At 42.4% G+C, this 21,157-nt stretch overlaps 2 protein-coding genes across 5 annotated transcripts; one reads left to right on the plus strand and one right to left on the minus strand.

The window, feature by feature from the left end:
• Positions 1-272: 272 nt before the first annotated feature.
• inpp5f (inositol polyphosphate-5-phosphatase F) lies at positions 273-13,578 on the plus strand. Of its 4 annotated transcripts, none has more exons than XM_029449549.1 (20): positions 273-775; positions 2,245-2,325; positions 2,786-2,922; positions 3,598-3,726; positions 3,866-4,051; positions 4,147-4,203; positions 4,531-4,729; positions 4,956-5,135; positions 5,523-5,590; positions 5,883-6,007; positions 6,120-6,197; positions 6,389-6,509; positions 7,218-7,346; positions 7,758-7,875; positions 7,969-8,167; positions 8,262-8,333; positions 8,422-8,495; positions 8,680-8,808; positions 8,910-8,997; positions 9,852-13,578. In XM_029449549.1, exons 1-20 carry the CDS (start codon positions 679-681, stop codon positions 11,014-11,016), a joined length of 3,432 nt encoding a protein of 1,143 aa, XP_029305409.1. In that variant the 5' UTR covers positions 273-678; the 3' UTR covers positions 11,017-13,578. The 4 variants fall into 4 exon arrangements, with proteins under 4 accessions (XP_029305409.1, XP_029305410.1, XP_029305412.1 ...); XM_029449550.1 differs by having other exon boundaries at positions 3,884-4,051; XM_029449552.1 differs by having other exon boundaries at positions 721-775; positions 2,727-2,922; positions 3,572-3,726.
• Positions 13,579-13,938: 360 nt separating this feature from the next.
• Positions 13,939-21,147, minus strand: mcmbp (minichromosome maintenance complex binding protein). The gene is made up of 16 exons (XM_029449557.1): positions 20,962-21,147; positions 19,742-19,833; positions 19,488-19,628; positions 19,313-19,354; positions 19,125-19,214; positions 18,850-18,988; positions 18,538-18,683; positions 18,186-18,283; positions 17,933-18,105; positions 16,767-16,890; positions 16,546-16,663; positions 16,297-16,462; positions 16,014-16,147; positions 15,234-15,398; positions 15,000-15,088; positions 13,939-14,160 (listed from the first exon to the last, which is right to left on the minus strand). Exons 1-16 carry the CDS (start codon positions 21,020-21,022, stop codon positions 14,034-14,036), a joined length of 1,905 nt encoding a protein of 634 aa, XP_029305417.1. The 5' UTR covers positions 21,023-21,147; the 3' UTR covers positions 13,939-14,033.
• Between the last annotated feature and the right edge of the window lie 10 nt (positions 21,148-21,157).

Here is a 21,157-nt window from a genome sequence, read left to right on the forward strand (position 1 = left end):
GACAGTTGTGATTTTTTTGCTTCCCCTGCCATATAGTATCACATGATTTAATTAAAAAAAGAGGACAAATTAAGGCAATATAATGGCTGATAGAAGCCAATAAAATAAAGCCACATTCTTCATTTTCACTTCAGAATGGGGTGTCCAGTTATCAACATATGGTGTCTTCAACATATAACATCATCATATAATGAATTAATCATAGTTAGTAATTACTGTAATCATTTCCATTATGTAAATAGTTGTGTATGTACGGTACCTGTTCGCCGGTGATGACGGGACAGGTCACGTGTTATTGTTTAGAGCAGGAAACTGTCGGTTACGTCTTGAACTGCACGCAGCAGCTGCTGGGACTTCTCACTCATTGATGTGTATTTCCTTTTCGTCTCTCCAGCATGACAGTGAGAAGAGTACCTTCTTTAGTGGAAATGGGGATTTTATTAGCAGCATGCTTTTAAGTGGAATAAACAAATCCGACACGCATCCAGCTGCTCCTGCCAGCTCCAGAGGTAGCTAGCTACCGTAGCTCACCAGCCTGTGGGGAACGAGCTAACCGTGGCTAGCCAGTCGCTCTCTGGCTAGCTACAGTCAACCTCCAAGACGTGGAAGTTGATAATTGCCTGTACCTGGCTGCTAAGCCAGCTAGTTACCTGTTTTTGTGTCACGTAAAGAGACAAAATGGAGCTGTTCCAAGCCAAAGACGAATACATCCTCCAGAGAGGGGACCGTGCTCTGTGGTGCAGCCGAAAAGACGGGACCATGACCGTCAGACCTGGTACGTACTGGATGACAGTTTTCGGTACCGCAGCCGGCCATTTACCTGAAACTAACGTTTGACTTAATTACTTATTAGAGTGAAATAAAAGCTATGTAATTATTGGCCTGTCTGGTATGTGTATCTAAAGCACCTCAGCGGGTTAGTCTAATCTTCCACTCGTAATTGCTCCTCGTTAATCTCTGTAATAAACGTTATCATTTTATCGCTGTACATTATCCAGCTGCGTCAAACAAAACAAGTTGATTGTTTTCAAAGGACAGATGGAAATGCGCCATTCTCAAGTCTTGAAATCATCGTCCTAGCTTTCATTCCGGGAGTGCCAACACCCCAAACAGACTCCAAAGTTCTTGCTTTGCTTCTTATGTTACTGAAGAATATAACAGAGTTGTAGCTTTCATACGATATGCTTGATTCAGGACGGTTTAACAGTACTATTCTAATATGGTGAATTATTAGAAAACTAAATACTATTCGGATGTATTATGCAGTACAATAAATACAAGCACAGGCATGTTAAGTGTGTAAAGCAGCCTCTGGCATTACATCTTAGTTGCAGAACTCAGGACTGCTGTTGTGGCTCATGGCTGTGATAAAGAATTGGCCATGATTTCGTTTTGAATGAAATACAGTGGACTGTGGGAATGACATAGTGAAGTGAAAGAACTGCTGAACTAAAAGAGAAGTTTCATTAGTCTCCAGAAGGCAGTGCATGTTATCCTCTGTGTCAGTGGAAGTTGTATGGCTGTGCAGCCATCCTGAACAGGGTTTTAGTTGCACCACTGTTTCATTATTTAATTGGAAAAAGGGTTTCCACTCCTCACTGGGTTTCCACTCCACTCCCAGTTACACAATGAAGTATTTCCATGTTATCACACATTCTGAGTGAAGTTGTGGTATTATTTAGTATATTTTTGTTTCTGTGAGACCTTTCCTGTGGGGCCCTCACAGACTGTTCCCCTGTACATGAAATGTTCTGGCGGGTGGAACAGGAAGAGTCATTGTCTGTTCTCCACCCTTGGACACACCCCTCACACTTTTCCAATGTATTCCACTATTGATGTATAATCTGTCACTAATGCTAAGCATTCCACTTTTTCTTTTAGCCACTGAGTTTGTGCATTTACATAACTCTGTCTGGTGTTTGAAAATGTTAGTAAATGGCAACAGGCTATTTTTTTGTTTCTTCAATCAAAATGCACTAAAAACATGAAGAATGACATACCGACATGATTATACAGATTTAGTGAGATCCCAATAGCTATGGCTTGTTTCTGCATTTAGCCCAGCTGCAATTTCTAAAAGAAGTTTTCACCTTTTTTAACTGTGTATTGAAAATAACTTTTTGCATGATAACAGGAAATCACCTAACCTCAACTGTTTTGAGGCACTTTCTGGCCTCAATCATATCTTGCAGAGCTCTTGCTACACCTACGGTTCTGAAGTTTCACTTTATATTTCTGTTTCAGCTACAGACCTCTTGTTAGCTTGGAATCCAGTTTGTTTGGGTTTGGTAGAAGGTGTCATTGGAAAGATACAGCTTCACACAGGTAAGTGGAGAATGAAAAAACATTTGAACATTTAACTCTCAGCTGTGTGCAGTGGACGCTCGAGTTGCCAAACCAGCCAGTGCTTAGAACGTTTCTTACGCACAAGGACAGGTGTGAAAAAAATGTGTTAAAGTACTTTGAAATGTGTGTAGTTATGAAGACTAGTGAGCTGACGGTGACGATTCAAATGATGATAAATGTGATTTTGTTTGGCCTCTGTGGGCCTCAGGGTAGGACGTTTGAGATTAAACCTTATACCCTTCACAAGACAATATACAGACAATTATATTCTAGTTATTCAGATAGATGAACATGGTTTTATTTTTTTATTTACCAGATGTACTTATTATAAAATGTGCAGCTATTGGCTGGTGTGCAGCTCATATTTTCACACCTTTCAGAATGTGAGGAATTCTGCACCCATGACGCAACTCCCCCTTCTTCTTGCTCCTCTTGGCAGACCTTCCTCTGGGCCTTGTATTAATCCGCCAGAAAGCGCTGGTGGGCAACTTGCCAGGCAACCACAAAGTCTACAAGATCACCAAGATAGCAGTCATTCCTCTGTCTGATGAAGAGCCTCAGGAGCTTGAGCTGGAGGTGTGTACTCTCATGCTGTGATGAGAAATCAGAGTCGGTGTTAATGTACCCCCGGCAATCGGTATAATGGTGCTTGTGAGAATCCTGAGTTGTGTTTAATTATTTTATTTAATATACCCAAAAATACCCTGTATGCATCACCGTATGATTCATCTCTGATGTGAGTTGTAGTTTTTTTATTTTCTTCACTAAAAGATCTGTTTTATTTTCGGAGTGAAAATAAAATCCCAGACATATAATCACTGCAATAGATCGCAAAGGAAGTTGAATATTACTAAGATTTCAGTCTTTCAGGGAAACTTCATGGATGGTGAGACAGAAACTTATTTTCAAGTGAGTAAATCCGGAGCAGGATGAGCGTCCCTGGATAGTCTTTTAGACCCCATCCTGTTGTAGATTGTCCTTGTACTGCACAATGATTATTCCACCCCTGTTGTGCCTAGAAATCCTATAGATCAATATAGCTGTTAGATTGTTTACTGTGTCAGTCTAGGAAAATGAGAACTACATATAGTACTGTACTGTATTGTTTTTGGCTGTTTGTAGTGGGTAGTGATTACATTTGTTTATTTGTTTTTAGAAACTAAAGGTGGTGTGGCTATTTCTTTAACTTTCCAAATTTCCCTACCATGTGTATGCATATGCATAGATTTGATAGAGGATCCTCTTTTTCAGCTTTGCAAGAAGCACCACTTTGGAATCGACAAACCAGAGAAGCTGGCCCCGTCGCCCGATGACTCAAAGTTCTTGATGAAAACCTTCAGCCAGATCAAATCTAATGTAGCTGTGCCCATCAAGAAAAAGGTATTTTTTGTGCTGTATTCTGTCATCCTTAAGCCGACACGCTACGTTTTTTGTCTTTCGTGCTTTTAAGTTCTTATGGGATTTAGTTTTCTTTGATTTTTCAACTTACCGCTTTTTTCTATCCACACACCCATTCCAGTATTCCCCTGCCTTCCAGGTCAAGGAAAATAAAGAGAAGGAACGTCTGGAGAGGCGGCTGCTGGATGAGCTGTACAAGATATTCATGGACTCTGATTCCTTCTACTACAGCGAGACCTACGACCTGACAAACACTGTGCAGCGTCAGGGAGACTCTGAGAAGTCCAGCTTACCCTTATGGAAACAGGTATGGAGCGAAACGCAGCTCGTTGGGCTCGTTGACTTATTTATATCCCAAAACCCTTCCGTCCGATTGACAACCATTTTAATTCTTTGTGAAAGGTGGACGACCGTTTCTTCTGGAATAAACACATGATCCAAGACCTTATTGACCTTCAGGTAAATTATTGTTCCACACAGAAATATTTGGACACATTTATTGTTTGTTTCTCTCATTACAGAATTGAATAAGTGCACTTTGCCCCCACATATGTTTTTCTTCAACATTGTCAGCTCAAAGGGCGTAGCTGGCCCTGCTGTGTAAGCGAGGCAGTTGTGTGTAATGATAATTAACAGCTTTATCAGTAGAGTATGCGCAGTGAAAGAAGGACTAACGGCTCCGTCATACAAAGTGCGTGGGATGCAAGGTGCTTCCTTACCAACCTGACAAACGGCATCCTAAGCTTCTTGTCCTGATGTTATTTTTAATCTTTTTGAATGCTCCAGGTGCCAGAGGTGGACTTCTGGGTGATCCCCATCATCCAGGGCTTTGTACAGGTGGAGGAACTGGTGGTGAACTACAACGAGACGTCCGATGAGGAGAGGAGCAGCCCTGAGACGCCACCACAGGAGATCACCTGTGTTGATGACATCCATCCCCGCTTCACTGTGGCTCTTATCTCCAGACGCAGCCGCCACCGCGCAGGTAGAGCTACTGTTGCTGTCAGCTTGGCCTAGAGGAAGGTCATGCCTGAACTGATTCAGCCTAAATATATGGGTTATGTTGTGTAACTGGGACATCCATATAGGGCTTCTTTCACAAAAGGCTTTGAATAACTCTGCTGAAAGTTATGTCTTTATTCCCTTCAAGTGGAGCATGATCTGTGATATAAATAATCTGAATAGTGTTGATGCATTCTCCTTGCCCAAAGGGATGCGGTACAAGCGCAGAGGAGTGGATACCGATGGCCATGTGGCTAACTATGTGGAGACGGAGCAGTTGATCCACGTGCACAGCCACACCCTGTCCTTCGTGCAGACTCGTGGCTCCGTGCCTGTCTTCTGGAGCCAGGCGGGGTACCGCTACAATCCCCGGCCACGCTTGGAGAAAGGTCAGCAGAACTACCACATTATCTTGCATACATTATTTATTTATTATAGTTTTATTAAAAGAAAAAAGACATTTCATTCTGTACCAGTGTTCTCTTAAGGTCCTGCACACCTGCCCAGTGTATTTGAGGGTTGTCCTATCAACCAAATATAGTTATCTTGTCAGTCATTATTCCTTGCTCCCATTGTCTGTAAATATGTTTTGACTGGGATTTGGAAGAATTATAGATTGAATATGAAGAATCTTTGTTGTGTCTTCAGGTGAATTTCTAACTTTTCTTTAAGGAAACCGCACTTCTGTCTGTAAAGTCTGCAAACTAGATCTCTTTGTGTCTTTATTACGATTCAATTATATGGAAATCATTTGTATGCATGTTTTTCTGTTCCAGGAGAGAAGGAGACCATGTCTTACTTTTCTGCTCACTTTGAAGAACAGCTTAAACTCTACAAGACGCAGGTGGGTTGGCTTGCCAGAGTGTATGCTTGGGAATGTGCTTAGCATAGCTTTTGTCTACTTGGATGCATCGGTCTTGTGTTAGGATTGTTTAAAACACCACTGTGGTCATTCTGTCACCTGTGGATGCATATAGCGTGAACGACCATGTGCTTCATGTCGGAGCATCCCGACTAGAATTGTTGTCCTCCCTCGAACATTAAGCATCTCCGTGTGTTTCCACAGGAAAGGCTTAAAAGGGGCATAAATGTTACACACAAGGCTAAATGGCTGCGCTCTTCATTGTCCTCTTTAGGTCATCATTAACTTAGTGGATCAAGGTGGGCGGGAGAAGATAATTGGCGACGCATATCTGAAGCAAGTCCTGCTTTACAACAACCCAAACCTCACATATGTTTCGTTTGACTTTCATGAGCACTGGTAAGAGAAACGCATCCCTCAACAGTGTGACTTTTTCATGAATGTAGTCGTCCTATTTCAAACCACGTTGCATTTACTTCCTCTTTCGTGCTTCTTATATCCTGTTTCTCAGCCGAGGTATGAAGTTTGAGAATGTGCAAATACTGACTGATGCGATCTCTGACCTCATCACTGACATGAAGTGGGCCTGGTAAGTGTTGTGACAGATGCTGACATCATGAACTCTTACTTATCTTCATTGGGTTACATTGATTTGTTTAGTTAGAAAACATGAATGAACTGCTTGTAGGCTACAGGGCACATTAGTAATCCTGTTTATTATTGGGCTAAATGTGTATTTCTATGAATGCATCCTATTATAAATGTATTTTCCTCCGTCAGGGTGGATCAGGCCGGAGTCATTTGCAAGCAGGAGGGTATCTTTCGAATCAACTGTATGGACTGCCTGGACAGGACCAACGTGGTGCAGGCTGCTGTTGCTCGGGCGGTGATGGAACAACAGGTGAGAGCTCTTCCTTGTTTGGACCCAGGGAAAAGTGCTTTACACACATTTGTTAGTACAAAGTTACATTGTTCATTATGAAACTTGTTTCCATCTAATTAAACACAACTTTGTTCTCCCGGGAGCACATTAAGTATGTCAATAATCAAATATTATTTTTATATATATGATTAATTATTCACAGGAATAAAATGTTTATATTTTATAAATAATACTAATACTATATAATAATCAACATCATCATTGACATATTGTATATGACTGGGATTACAAAGTGCTTTACAGAAGCTGTGAGCGGGATTCAGCAGATTCACTTTGCAACATGAATCCTTGTCTGTGTTGGTTTGTTGGCAGCTTACTTCATGTTTGTTCAACAGATCACTGACATCTGCATATATTTGCTGCTCACTTTACACACTGACGGCAGATCTTTGATGCTCGTACTGCAAAGATGGCAGAACAGATAGTTAGTGCACATCAACACCCAAAGTCTTTTTAGCGTTCTAGAAATCCAGCAACTCCAACTCCATCATTTCGGATCACATTTAGTTTGCAGATAAAATTGTAAATTGATTTAGATAAATATGTAAATAAATATATGCGGATCTTTCCCACTGATGCAGTGTAAACGGAAAGAGAAGCGTCACCATGTACGTGTACGTTTTTACAGCCTCCCCATGGACAAAAATGTCTTGTGTCTTCCTACAGCTGAAGAAACTGGGTGTGATGCCTCCAGAGCAGCCTCTGCCTCTCAAATGCTACAAGATTTATCAGATCATGTGGGCCAACAACGGAGATACCATCAGCAGACAGTACGCAGGCACAGCAGCGCTCAAGGTAACATCATTGTCTTTTCACACTCGTTCACATCTGATTCAGTGTTGCTTAAACAAACAGTAAGGAAGTGCCACCTGATTCCATTGACAAACAGCAATTTGACTTTGGTGACTCCAAACTAACCCTTTAAAACACCAAAGTCACACAATAACACAAACTAACTAACTGATGGAGGCAGCGGTAAACCAGCAACTCCCGTGTTTTTGAAGGTAAAATTATTGTTTTTGTCAACGGAGTCTGGTGGCTTTGCAGACGGTACAGATAACGACTTACTGTGGATCAGTTCCCTCATACAACCGCACTTCAAAACATCCGTACTATCCCTTTAAAAAGGGATTGAAATCACAGAGGGTCACAAGTCAAAGATGAGTCTAAATGTATATTTAACAGACGCTGTATGATCTGTTTCAGGGAGATTTCACCAGGACGGGGGAGAGGAGACTAGCTGGTGTGATGAAGGATGGCGTGAACTCTGCCAACCGCTACTATCTGAACCGCTTCAGGGATGCCTACAGACAATCGGTCATTGGTAAGGAAAAACAGATGCATATTATAGCTGTATTTGTACCCACATTATCCCACAATCTGCTGAATCTTCTGAATCCTCTGCCTTTCCCTGCAGATCTAATGATGGGCCTGCCAGTGACAGAGGACCTGTACTCCATCTTCAGTAAGGAGAAGGAGCATGAAGAGAAAGAGATAGAGAGCCAGAGAGGAGCGCAGGAGCAGGTCAGCCTCCTGCTGCAGACCTACATGCAGCTCTTGCTGCCTGATGATGAGAAGTTTCATGGAGGTTGGGCCCTCATAAATTGTGACATGAGGTTCGTTGCTAGCTGCCCTGTCTATTGCACTACGTATACTATGGTACAGTAGTTTCTGAAGTGCTCTTTTGACCGTTTTCTCATTTCCCACCAGCCTCGTTGATGCAACCAACAAAGATGTGGATGTGCTGCTGCTCCTGTCTGACAAAGCCTATTACATTGCTTAGTAAGTCTGACTTTAAATGCGCCAACATTTCTCTCTTTAGAAACGGTTCTAAATAGATTCACTTATCTTTGCCTTTATTTTCTTGCAGCTACGATGAAGAAGCAGATAAAGTCAACCAATACCAGCGCCTCAATTTAGAGGGTTTGGAAAAGATTGAAATTGGTAAGAAGTAAGAGTCAAAGGAGAAGTGAGGATTCTTCTTGTTCCCTCACTGAGTCACCCAACACTTCCCGAAAGTGTGCTTAACAGTTTCTCAGTAACCTTTTAGCAATATCTCCGCTTATGATTCATGCAAGGAAATTGAGGCACTACAAATGGAAGTTACAAGTGGTGTTTTCTTTTGCAGGTCCAGAGCCGACTCTGTTTGGGAAGCCAAAGTTCTGCTGCATGCGCTTACATTACAGGAGTGAAGAGACGAGTGGATACTTTCACACGCTGAGAGCAGCAACACGAAATCCTGAGGATGATGGAAAAGGTAGGATGTAATTCTTTAAATTCTCTAAAGGGCAAGAAAAGGAAACTTTCTAGATTGTAAACTGCAAATACTAGTTGAAGCTGACTTGTGAAATATTTCAGACACGTTACAATGCATAGCGGAGATGCTTCGCATAACCAAACAGGCCACGGGGCTGGACATGCTTGTGGTTGAAAAGAAGCTGGAGAGGTGAGTAATAATTTGTCATCATTATTTACCGCTGCGCTGCTTATTTTCCACTTTTACTCAGTTGCATCTTTTAACCAACATCAGTACTACTATTAAATATAAATACATTTTCAAAATGTTGTTTTCTTTATGAAATGTCACTGTTTTTAATGAAAAACAAAACATCCCCACAATTATTGATTGATTAGCAACAACATTGATTTTGATGCAGTTTTATGTTTTGTGCAGTGTCAGATAAAGAAATGATATAAAGATAGGGCACATTTTTAACCACTTTCAGTCCTGCTCATAAATAGCAAATATTAATTACTTTTCAGAAATGTAACCCTTTAAATGACAGTTTGTTTACATAATGCCACTATTTTATGTATACTAGATGCTAGGGGGATTTTTTTCTCAGTCTGGGTTATGTCAATGATTAGCAGCAATATTGATTTTAAATGCATTGCAATAAACACATAATACAGCGGCAATGCTTCTTGTGGAACCCAGGAAAATAGCATGTGTTTGCCCCATAGGGCGAGCATGAGAAAATGGCTCAATCTGGTGAAGAATAGTTAAAAACTGATTTGATATAATGCCTGGTGCTCTGCTGTAATGGCTGTGGGATTAAAAAGTGTTGTTTTAATGCAGTTCTATGGGAAAATGTTTGTCCTTAAGGGTCTGAATGTCTGTATTTTGGCACCAGAATGTATGCCATATGCATTAACACAGCCATAAATGTCCCTTGTGCGGCACAAGGGTTAATTAGTCTGTTTCTTTTTCCCATATTTAAATGTAATAAAGATAAACATTTGCAGCCATCACAATTTTTAACTTTTAACCTTTTTACGTGGTTTGTATCTGTGTTTCAGGCGGCAGAGTAAACCTCATGAGGATATAATGGGCATCCAGAACAAACCTGCTGACCAGGTCCAGGGTAGCTCTGGTCTGGCTCAGGGCAAAAGTTTTCTCCTCAACAAATTCTCCTCTCTCAATCAGAAAGTGAAACAGACCAAGACGAACGTAAACATTGGCACCTTCAAGCCCCTCGGGAGGTTGGGCAACTTCTCTAAGCCTGATGTAAAAGTAAATTTCCTCAAGCCAACTATGCACGTCAACCTGTGGAAGTCGGACAGCAGCTTGGAGACATCGGATAACAACCCCGGCACAGGAGCCCTAAAGGATATCGGTGACAGGCACTCTGAAATCTCAGACGACTCTGACTCTTATAATTCTGACCCAGAGCACCCGTGTTCTGGTTCTTTAGAAAACGTGGACTATGTGCTGCCCAGTTGCGGCATTGTAGCATCAAACCCCCGACTGGGCAGTCGCTCCCAGTCTATTGGCAGCGTGGAGCTGAATATCCCGTCCGTTATCCGAATCACTGGCTGCGACGGGAAGCAGGAAAGCCCCTCTCAAGTCAGTGATGACAAGTCCCCTGGGTCCGCCTCGGTGGCTGAAGAAGCCATTCTGATTGACTTTGGTACTCCTATTGATGCCTACTGCCACCAGTTTGTCCAGGATGCACAGACCCAACCTGTTGAGGTGTTTGGAGAGCAGCCACCAGCCGGCGTCCCCCCATTCAACCCTGCGGTGCCTGTGAAGAATAAAACCCTAGCAGACTCTGAGAAGCAGCCGAGCTCCGAGTGGCAGCCCGAGCCGGAGGAGCCGCAGCTCCCCAGGCCGTCCCAGCTAGACGTCGACTCCACTACCTCCAATTCCAACCTCCTCACCGTCCAGAAGCCCAACTCTGCGGCCTCAGGAGGCTCTCAGAGGAGTCTGTGTTCACAGATGGAGGGCAGCCTCGGCCCTTCACCCGCCGACAGCAACGGCAGCCGAGTGGTGTCCCCCTTCGCAAAGATCAAGAGCTCCATGGTCCAGGTGGCCAGCCTCACTCAGGCGGGACTCACCCAGGGCATCAATTTTGCTGTGGCAAAGGTACAGAAGAGCCCAGAGCCAGATACTGTCAACGAAGCCCAAGAGAACGAGCTGAAGGCAATGTTTACACAGTGCCAGACCAGGATCATTCAGATCTAGTGCTTTCCTTGTAGCAGGATTTTGTAGTTGTACGTCGTGTAGAAACTTCCTGTACGGTAGCAGTAGCAAAAGCTTGCACTGAGCGTCACTACTCAGCCAAGAAATGCGCTCTTGAATTTGCCCTTTAGTTAAACCTGCTGTGTTGATGACTCTTGTACAGAACTTAGAAATATACTTAAGCCCAACATGGCAGTGAGCGTGTTTACATGCACATGATTATGGATCCCCTTACTCTTTAAGAGGGCACTGGCTGTGTTGTCTGATCTAAGGGACGTTTAGCTCATATCCATTTTTGCCATGCAACCTCGCACAATGTTACGTGTTCATTTATCAATTGTGTTATAATTCCCATGACCAATTTTATAGAACATTTGACTGAAATGAGTGTTTGTACATCCAATTCTTAAATCACTCCAGAAATACCACTACCGTTAAAGTAAGATGTTCTACGAGTAGTTTTATTTTCAAATTTCGAGGATATTCTCCCCAATGATTACCTTAGGAGACACATGACGAGGCATAAGAAGATATTTAGGTTTTTAAGATGTTTTAAACTGTACCTCCTGGAGTAGTAATTGTGTGCATGTAAACAGGTAGCATTAGCTGTATGTTGAAAGACCAATCTGACTTTATCATGTACTGTACGTCATCCTGTATGTGCAGGTCACTTATCGGCATTTGTGATATAGACACATAATAACCTTCAATTTGTGACAGTTGTTGTAGAATCCGACCAAATATCTTTTGGGATTTCCCAAAGGACAATTCTGTGTGTATAGCTGTCAGAAACTAGCCAGACGACATACTGTACGTAGTTATCCTATGTAATATCAATGTTGTCAAGTGTAACTTAGAAGATATAACGTTCTAGAAATCATGACTACACAAGACCTTAGTAAGAGTATCCCGGTTGTTGATATGTAGTGAGTATCTTCCGTTTGTTTCTGAGTAGAGCCTTCCCTTAAGCTTTTTTCGTATTGATGGTAGGGAGGCATCTTAATATGTTCTGAGAGGTATGAGCATTATATTTTGAATAGGACGCCCAGTACTGTCATTGCTAACCATGAATAACCACGAAACTACTGGTTGGAGTTTGTTTTTGATAGAGAAATGTAATGAAACTATTCTGCTAATGGTTGTACTAATTCACTAATGAGGGTTTGTCTGAACAGAGTCCTCGGCCAGCGTTGTACATTGACGTCGCATGTCAGGAGAGTAGCATATAGTAGATATATATGCAATTGCACCCATCCAATTATTAGACACACTGACGCTTTATGCACTCCCCAAACTGAAAGCATATTTGCCTTAACAGGGAATTGAAGTGGGATTATGATGTATATCAGGTATTTATGGCAAAATCTACCTTTTTAAGTCCATTATTTACATGTTACATTTGGTGTACTGTATGAAAAGATCATGTTCAGGGTTACTGTATGTCATCAAGCTTTATCTTGGGATATTTCATCCACGGGCTCAATCGTTCTCCATGGAAATAAGATGGTTCTTCTTCGTGTGTGTGTACAGTATGTGTGAGTTAGCAGCCCTGCTGCTGCTGCTGGTATTTAGGAGCTTGGAGCCCTAGTTATATGTATGTGCTATAAAGCCGTAAACATTGTTATATTGTACGTGGCTTTCCGTTGACCTCGAGACGTGAGGTTTCCCCCGTTACACTTGTTGTCATTCAGTAAAAATGTCCTACATGACCTTGTTACCGTCCTCCAGAAGAAATTCTAATGAACCATCTTATCACACAGCTTTGTATATCTATGATTAATTCTAATAATAATAATAATCTGGTTTGCTACGAGCTGAAATATCCCAAGATAAACACGTTTCATATTTCTTTGTGTTATTGTTGCCTGTTTTCTGCACTCAGTTTGCTCACCAGCAGATACATTGGATACTTTGTATATTTTATTCTGACTTTAAGTGAGATGTAGCTGTGGCTGCTTTGTGGGTGCTACATTATATAGTTATTGAACCTGCTGATAGTGTGTGTTGCTGCCAAAGCTTTAAGGTAATAGCTGTAATGCAAAGTTTTAATGCGGAGGTAAAAAGGTCTTTTTGTTTTTTTAACGTAAGCGCAGGGTTGCAAACACTGGAGCCGTTCTCAAGCAGAGCAGAAACTTATTTCTGTCACAAACTTGCTGTGTTAAGCTAAAGGAACAGTAATCCTCAACATTCCCGATATAGACCACAATGCAAGTGTTAGTGTCTGGTTTTTATATGCAACAGCTGGCATACTTCTTTTTGATCCTACATGTTCTGGGTGATAGTTTTCTCCTTTTGTTTTTACACCAAGTGCTTTTGCAACCACCTCTTTGTTCTCATCTGTGGTTGTCCTCCCCTCCAATTAGGACCTCTGACCATGACACACAATCATGTGACTAGAGGTCTTAAAGCATTTCATTTGCACTGTTTAAGCACATTTTCTAGCATTAGTACCATTTAATCTGGACATCCGTATTCATAACTTTCCTCTTTACCAACTGACTGTTTCATTGTTTTCCACGGTGTACTGAGATTGTATTGTATATTAAAGTATCCTATTTATTCTTATCCTCTTTGGGTGTGTTACTTGATAACAAAGTGCACTTTCAGTCCAGGAAGACATTCATTGGAATAAGTGAGCGTAGCATGAGGTTTATTGGAAATCCATTAACAGGAAGTCTCCAGCATATCAAACAGTCTGCTCTATGCTGGCACCTAGCTAAATGTACTGACTTAAAGAAAACACATAAGAACTCCTCCTCCTGACCTCATTATCTTATTTCTTAGGTTAGAAATTCAGATTGAGTTTTTTCAGCGACACCGGCATGGTCTGCACAGCAGGCTGTGAATGAAGACAAAATAGGAGTAATGAAAATATATATAAATCCTATCTGCAACTCGGTACTGTAAAGAAGTTGAATACGGAGGTGACTATGACATGAAAAACATCTTTATTACAAACTTCTTTTTTTTTTAGGTATCAAAAAAAGAAAAAGAAAAGCCATCTAGTTTCCTCGGCGTGATCACGGCTCGTTGCCGTTAAGACACTTGTGCTGCTCCATCCGGCTCCTCCGCAGCATTTCGATGTGTTTGGCTCTCAGCCAGCTGTCTCTGCACAGAGAGGTCTGTCCCAGGCTCAGAGACTGCAACCTGCGGGCGGACAGAGTCACAGATTAATACTCCAAATACTGTGATAACACTTCAGTGTCCTGGTCCGGCCACTACTTGAGACAAAACAGTAAGTGGACGTATTCAACAACTTTTATTCTGGCTGAATTGACCCATGAAGAGAATGTCATTCCCAGTGCTGATCATAATGTCTTGTTTAACACTTTTTAAAGAAGGCTTTACAGGCCGTTTATTATTCTCACTAGATAAAAAGGAGAGAAATACCAAGTAAAGGATCTTATATAAACTGAACCCTTATGCATCATAAGGGACATTTGTCTTTTTAATTGTTCAATCATTTTGTATATGTCGGGGTGTGAGCTGTAACCGCGGCTCTTATAATAAGTCTATTCAAAATACAGTCAGACCCTTAAGACAAATGTCCCCATTGAAACTCATTAAAACCATTGATCCCACACATCATGCATTCTACTCCATCAGGCTTTCAATCAATTGTTTTTACCTTTATCCCACCATAGACATTTTCTCACATGTGCTCTACGGGGCAAACACATGCTATTTACTCTGTTTTACTGCTGTATTATGATTCTGTTGTTGCTAATCATGGACATAACCCAGACTGAGAAAAAGAATCTCTTAGCACTTAAGCTTTTTCTTTTCCATCATGTAAACAAACTGGCATTTAAAGGGTTAACATTCTGAATATTTGGTGGAGACGATCAGGACTACAGCTTTAAAAGATTTACCTCAGTGATGGTAGAAATATATTATAATGGCAGTTTTTTGACAGACATTTTTTGTTCTCTAAGAACATCAGGAGCAATATTTTTTAAAGCGATGCAAAAGGGTTCACAGCCCACCTCGCCACAACGAGCATCCTGTGGAGGTCCTCAGCAGTTACGCTCTGGGGGTCGTCCTTCCTCATATCTACAAAGTCATCCTCAACTGACTGAGGACACCAGAAAAGAAAAGCAGTTAAAAAAAGACACTAATGCACACAGATGATAAGACACATGCATGCTGGGTACATGAGTACAGGGTTCTCAGTTCTTCTGTGAAACTCAACTCGAGCTTAAGATGACAGCATGTCTCACCTTTGTCACTTCATCAGAGATGCTGTAGTCGAGTAGCCGAGCCACGCTCACGTACATTCTGAACTTGTTCAGCTGTGAAGCCTGCGGCTGCATGTGGATGCTGCTCAGATACTCCTCCATGTGGGGTGGGGCGACCTGAGACTGTAGGTGTATCTGGCAGTCTGACTGTGGAGTTACAGAGAAATAGATATTGACACCGTGCCAGGGAAGAACTTTGTAATGTAAAAAAAGCATCTGTAGTTTCACATGTGTTGCTATGCAAAAGTGGGCTCTGCCTGCCGTGTGCACACGCCTAGTTTGGCAAGTTCTCAAAACTTTATAGCACGCGAGACAGGAGCAAAGCCTTGGCGAGCTGACTCTGAAGCACTTGAGCAGCTGGAGGCTCGAGCTCATTATCGGCCGATACTTTGAATGTAAACACAGCCGTGCACATCTGACTTCTAATCAACCCTGGAATTGTTTGTGGCGCGCTGCCCTTCACTGCACGACTAATAGACGGCCGAGCCTGACGCCTCTCCCAGGATTGTTCCTGTGGCACACAGCTGCCGCCATGGCAACTCGTTAGACCAACACACAGGAATAGCACACGGCACATTCCTCGGGCTGTTCGCAACAGAGTGAGACCCGAGCTAAAGCCGCCGGCTGGAGGGATTGCTGTGGCCAACCAATGGCTAGAAACAACCTCCAGCGTCGGAAACGGCTCATGAGAGGCTGAAGGAAATCTAACGGGGGGGGTCAGTGGTGGGTAAGGGTGAGTTTTCTCCCTGCAGTTGTCCTCACCGGCAGCAGCGAGCGGCCCTCTGACGCGATGAGCACGTTAATATTGCAGGGGAATTCCATCTGGTGGTAGTTAAAGTCATAATCAACCTTCTGCCAGGAGATCAGGTTCCCCAGGGCCGTGACGTTACGCACACCTACACCACAAAAACAAACACAGAAAAGAAGATCCAATCGGGTTAGCTCAGTCAAATCACACTAACGGTGTGTGCAGCCTGCAGGGAGGACATTAACTGCAGCGCCTGTCCTCTCAGTGTCGTCCCCTCGTGGTCTCTAGAAGCCTCACCTGCCGTGTCCAGCTGTCCCTGCTCCAGCTGGGTCTCATCCAGGAAGAGGGAAGTGTTTCTGGCCAGCTGCAGGGCTCCGCTCACTAGCCGGTTGGCCACATAGTCCTTCTTTGGCACAAACCGCATCTGGTTCATATTCTGGAGGCTCATGCACAGATAGTACGCCTGCAGAGGGGACACACTTTCAGTGTCTTTCATTTCAACCAAAGATAAATAGATAAAGAAGAAGCGGCAGTTGCTTCACTCACAGAAGGCACGAGCTGCTGGATGATCTGGAAGAAGCGTTCCGTGTACGAGGAGACAGTAGGGCAGCCACTCAGGTTCAAGGTGAACTTGCCCAGTGGGAGAACATCCCTTCTAGTGTACCTACAAGGAAATCAACCACATTGTGAAGTGAAAAAAAGCTCTTGGCTTTAGCACAAAGACAGAAAGGTTCCTGCTTAAACATTACAGAATGAACTTCACATACACGTTAGAAATGAGATGCAGAATGAGGTACTCAGCAGCCAGGGCATCTCCCAGGAGGATGTGAGTGAAATATGTGAGCAGCTCTGCCCTGACAGCGGCCATCTCGCTCATGGTGGAAGATAAAACTGAGGAGGACAAAGTTAAAGTTAAAGTTAAAACAAGTCCCTACAGGCATGTGAGCTTCCACGGCCCTTTTTTCCTGCTTCCCCACACAGCTAGAGGGCGACCTGATACTGTGACTGACCTATTCTTTCAAAACAGCTGGATTCAGTGGGCCACATTGAAAGCTAGAACATCGAAGGCAAAGAAGATTTCTTTCTATTAGTCTATTACTTAATAATTCTATTCATCACCTAAACCAATCAAAAGTTCTGAGAGCCAGAGGCTGACAGTCTACGAGTACCCAAACGTATTAAATTGATATACATTCTCACATTTAAGAGGCTGGAACCAGCTAATGTTTCACATTTTTGCCTGATAAATTACAATTTTAACTGATTTTTTTTGACAGACTCGTCAATTCGCTCTCACAAAACATTTCTGCATTTTTAAATGTAAAGAGTTGAACTCAATGTGTGTACAACTAGCAGCATTATCATCATATATAATATTTATAAGGATGTGCAGCCGTTTTTAGGCGCTTAAAATTGAAAAGGACCACACATCATATCTATTCTGTAAACCCGTTTATAGCAATAATCTAGTCAACAGTTTGAAATGTTTTACCAAAGATCGCCCACATTGGTTTTTCATGACACATTTAAACATGGATCTGTTTGCTGAGCTGACAACACCCGGCTATTTAACTCATGCAGTCTTCCTCTTTTGTTTGATGAATACACAATTGCGGTTCCAAAAGAGAAATGTGCAACACGTGTCAAAACCCATCGTCAGGTGTTAGCTGGCAGCACGTTATGCAAATCAGATGGATTGCAGCGAGGCTAATTTACATCTGTGTAAAAGGTTTTGGGGCTGCAACATGTCCCTGACAGCAATTTGCAGCAGGCTCAGTAAATATTCCCCCAGAGACCATCTGACAATCACGCTTTGTTTTTATCATGGAAACATCAGCAACAGCCTTAAATTCAAAAAAGGAGGTTGAAAATACTTGTGATTACTGACATTTACGGACACACACACGAAAAACAAAACTCTATTTGTCCTTACAGGCACTGTTGTCCTCCAAGGCGGCGGAGGGCAGCAGGGGGTTGTTGTGTGGCAGCGGTTTGGCGTAGAGCAGGTGGAGGCGAGGCACGAGTGAGGCTGGCGGGCTGTGCACCCGCTGCTCCTCTGCCGTCTCCATGGACTGTGCAGGGTCCAGGAAGGATGAGGAGGCATCTCTGTGTGGACAAGTCAAGGATGAGCAACAAGCACGCAGATTGCCACCGGAGGGAAATGAAAACTAAATTCTGTGTCTTACTTCTCGTCAGCGAGAGCGCTGAGAGCAGGGCTGACGGAGAGGATCCCGAAGACCTCGAGTGTGTCGTTGAGTTTGAAGCCGTCCCAGTCCGCGTACACCTGCCGACAAACGCACACATATTCATAAGTCTAAAGGCTTTTGGAGTAGAGCTACAGGATGTTGCGTAGTCTTGTGAATTTAATAGAAGTTTTCACATAAATCTTTCAAGAAAATCTATTACATGAACTGGGAGGTCTTGGGGTTGGTATGGACCGACCCTTCTTAGAACAAATGTTTGAAGAGAGATGCTGACCAGGCAATGAAAATGAGGTAATAAGAGAACAATGTACCAAAGCCGTACGACATGACACACCTTGACAAGGCAGGAGGGGCCTTTCTCTCCAGGCAGGGGGAAGTTGAGGTCGAGGTGGGAGGCAGATGCCGTCTGGCTGGACGGAGCTTCTGTCTCCCGCCGCTTACAGTCACCATTGCCGTGCTGTTCCGTGGGACTTTGAGGACCTGCAACGAGAGAGGGAGCAGTTTGCATTTATAGCAAAGATCCACCCTTTATGTTCACCTTCATGGGAACAAGATCAAATGTAAGACTTGTGTCCCCTTAAAAACCCAGACAGTAGTAAAACATTCTTTGGTTTGCATTCTGCACTATATTCACAGCAGCTCCTACCAGTGTGCGGCTCCCTCTGCTTCTGCGGTTGCGTGTCCATGTCGTCGTCGTCGTCGTCTTCCTCGTAGCTGCGTTTCTGTCTCGTCGGTGCATACGAGGTTGAAGGAACCACTCTCGCTTGGCCTGTGCCGGCATAGCTGTGTGACGGAATTAAGGAAAAACTAGGGAGCAGTATTCAAAAACTCTTCAAACAGAAGTTGGGTGCAGCAAAGAACAAATTACAAAATCACATTTGAACAGCATTTGCACACATAATCTGGACACGAGGAGGATATCTCTTTCACCCAGGGACTTTCTCCAGGGATTGGCACACAGTAGAAAGTCTGTCTCTCTGCAGTCGATGTGTTTCTGGAGTCAAAATCCACCTGGAGATAAACGTGTTGCTGTTAGCAAAGCTGAAGCTGAACTGAGGTATTTATGGATCTCCTGAGTGATTTAGCAGAGGGGGGGGGGGGGGGCTTACTCCACATTCCGTCACATCTTTGTACTTCCCGCATCGCAATACCTAGAGATAGTCAGACGGTAAAATGAGTTGAAAATGTGATGACATCCAACACACATTATCAATGCAAAAGACTGGACACATGAGAGCTGTACTTATACAGATATCTGCACAGGAGAGGACAGAAGGTGCTTACTTTAGCCTTTGTAGCTGGATCAACAGCCTCATACACTCCCAGGTAGAACTCTGGGTCGAACATGTCTTGGATTAAGCATCGAAACTTCACCAGGCTGTTAGGCTTCAGGTAGTGCAGAGGAACATCGTTCAAAGACGGGACCTTCAGTAAAATAAAGGTGGTTGTCATTTAAAAAGCTCGTTCTTTGACGTCTTCAGGCATCTTTTGCATCTCTGTGGAATTTACATGCCAAAAAGATCGGAGAGCTGCATTACCCAGGGATGAGAGTCCTTCTCTTTCAGGTGACCTTTAAAGAATTCAACCACTTTCGCCTCCCATCCAGAGTTCGGATTGTTCTGGGAAGCAGCTGAAATAATCAACAAGAGCATGATGTCATTTAAAGTAACAGAAACATAAATTGGCCATTATGTTTAAAATATTTCTGAACTAAAGAAATTATATGAAAGAATTATGTACATTCATAGATTATAAAATGGATGATATAAAATATACAGAATTGTGCTTTGAAATTGGAAAAGTATACAAATAAACTAATTGAAAAGAGAAAGAATTGTTTTTCTAAATCAAATTAAATAAAAATGCACATGGATAAATCAAATCAATAAGAGACATAAAATAAATCTAAGAATAGGACCGTAACTCAGATAAGACAGTCGGTCTAGGAACAATGATTTCTACCTTATCTGACCTTAAATTAGTCATTTATAATAACAGAAAACCTCAGCTTTAAGAATCCTAGACAATAGATAGGCTGTAATATCACACAAAGTAAGCATGGGATAAAGAAACAAACTATTCAGTGTGTAATGGTGCAAGAACAATGAACAGACATTTACTTGAGACACATAAATACAGCTGCATTTTAGTATGTGAAAATGTGCAATGCCAATGACACGGTGAAAATTAAACTAATGTCTAATGAATATATATAACTTTTAAATGTTTTACATTTTATACCCTGCAACTTACTGTAATGAAAATACATATCAGTATTGTCCACTTATAAGTGAGAAAATACTTCTTTATATTGATGACTTTTACAGGATATCTCAAGTTTGCTTGCTTTTGAAGGTGGAACTATTTGTTTCTGAAATAATGATCGGTGTCAGGTAGTGTTCAGAGAAGTTAAGACCATTTTAAAACGACTTTAAGACACTTTAAGGACCCGTGAATGCCTCATGTTGTGGATTTTTAAGTTTGATGTGTGCACACATGTCTTCATTTCAAACCGCACACCCAGCACTTCTTCTTGTATCTGAAAGTGAAAACGGAGCGGATTCAAGCTGCAACAAAGCAGCGTTGGCATCTACAACCCGCATATTATTAAATTATTTGGTATTTCTGGAGGTTATGAAAAGCATAGCTACATGTGATGAGCATGGCAGTTAGCATGGTACGTAGCCATAAAGCTAACCAGCTAGGTTCACGCGTTAACGTTAGCTGTCAAGGAGTAAAGTTCCGGTGTGTGTCTTACCGAACATCCCTTCAACAACACCGAGAGGGTTGTTAATCCAGTCATGTGTGGAAGGCATCATTGGCCACTGACAAACGTCGGAAGAATATAAAATATAGAAAATTAAAATCTCTGTGAAAAACACTATTTGTTGACTTTCGGCAAACACCGGAAGGCAGAAGTGAGGGCGGGAAAATTGCGTCACTAACATGGAGGA

The sequence above is a fragment of the Cottoperca gobio genome, chromosome 15 (genome assembly GCF_900634415.1).
Source record: "Cottoperca gobio chromosome 15, fCotGob3.1, whole genome shotgun sequence".
NCBI classification, from domain to species: domain Eukaryota; kingdom Metazoa; phylum Chordata; class Actinopteri; order Perciformes; family Bovichtidae; genus Cottoperca; species Cottoperca gobio.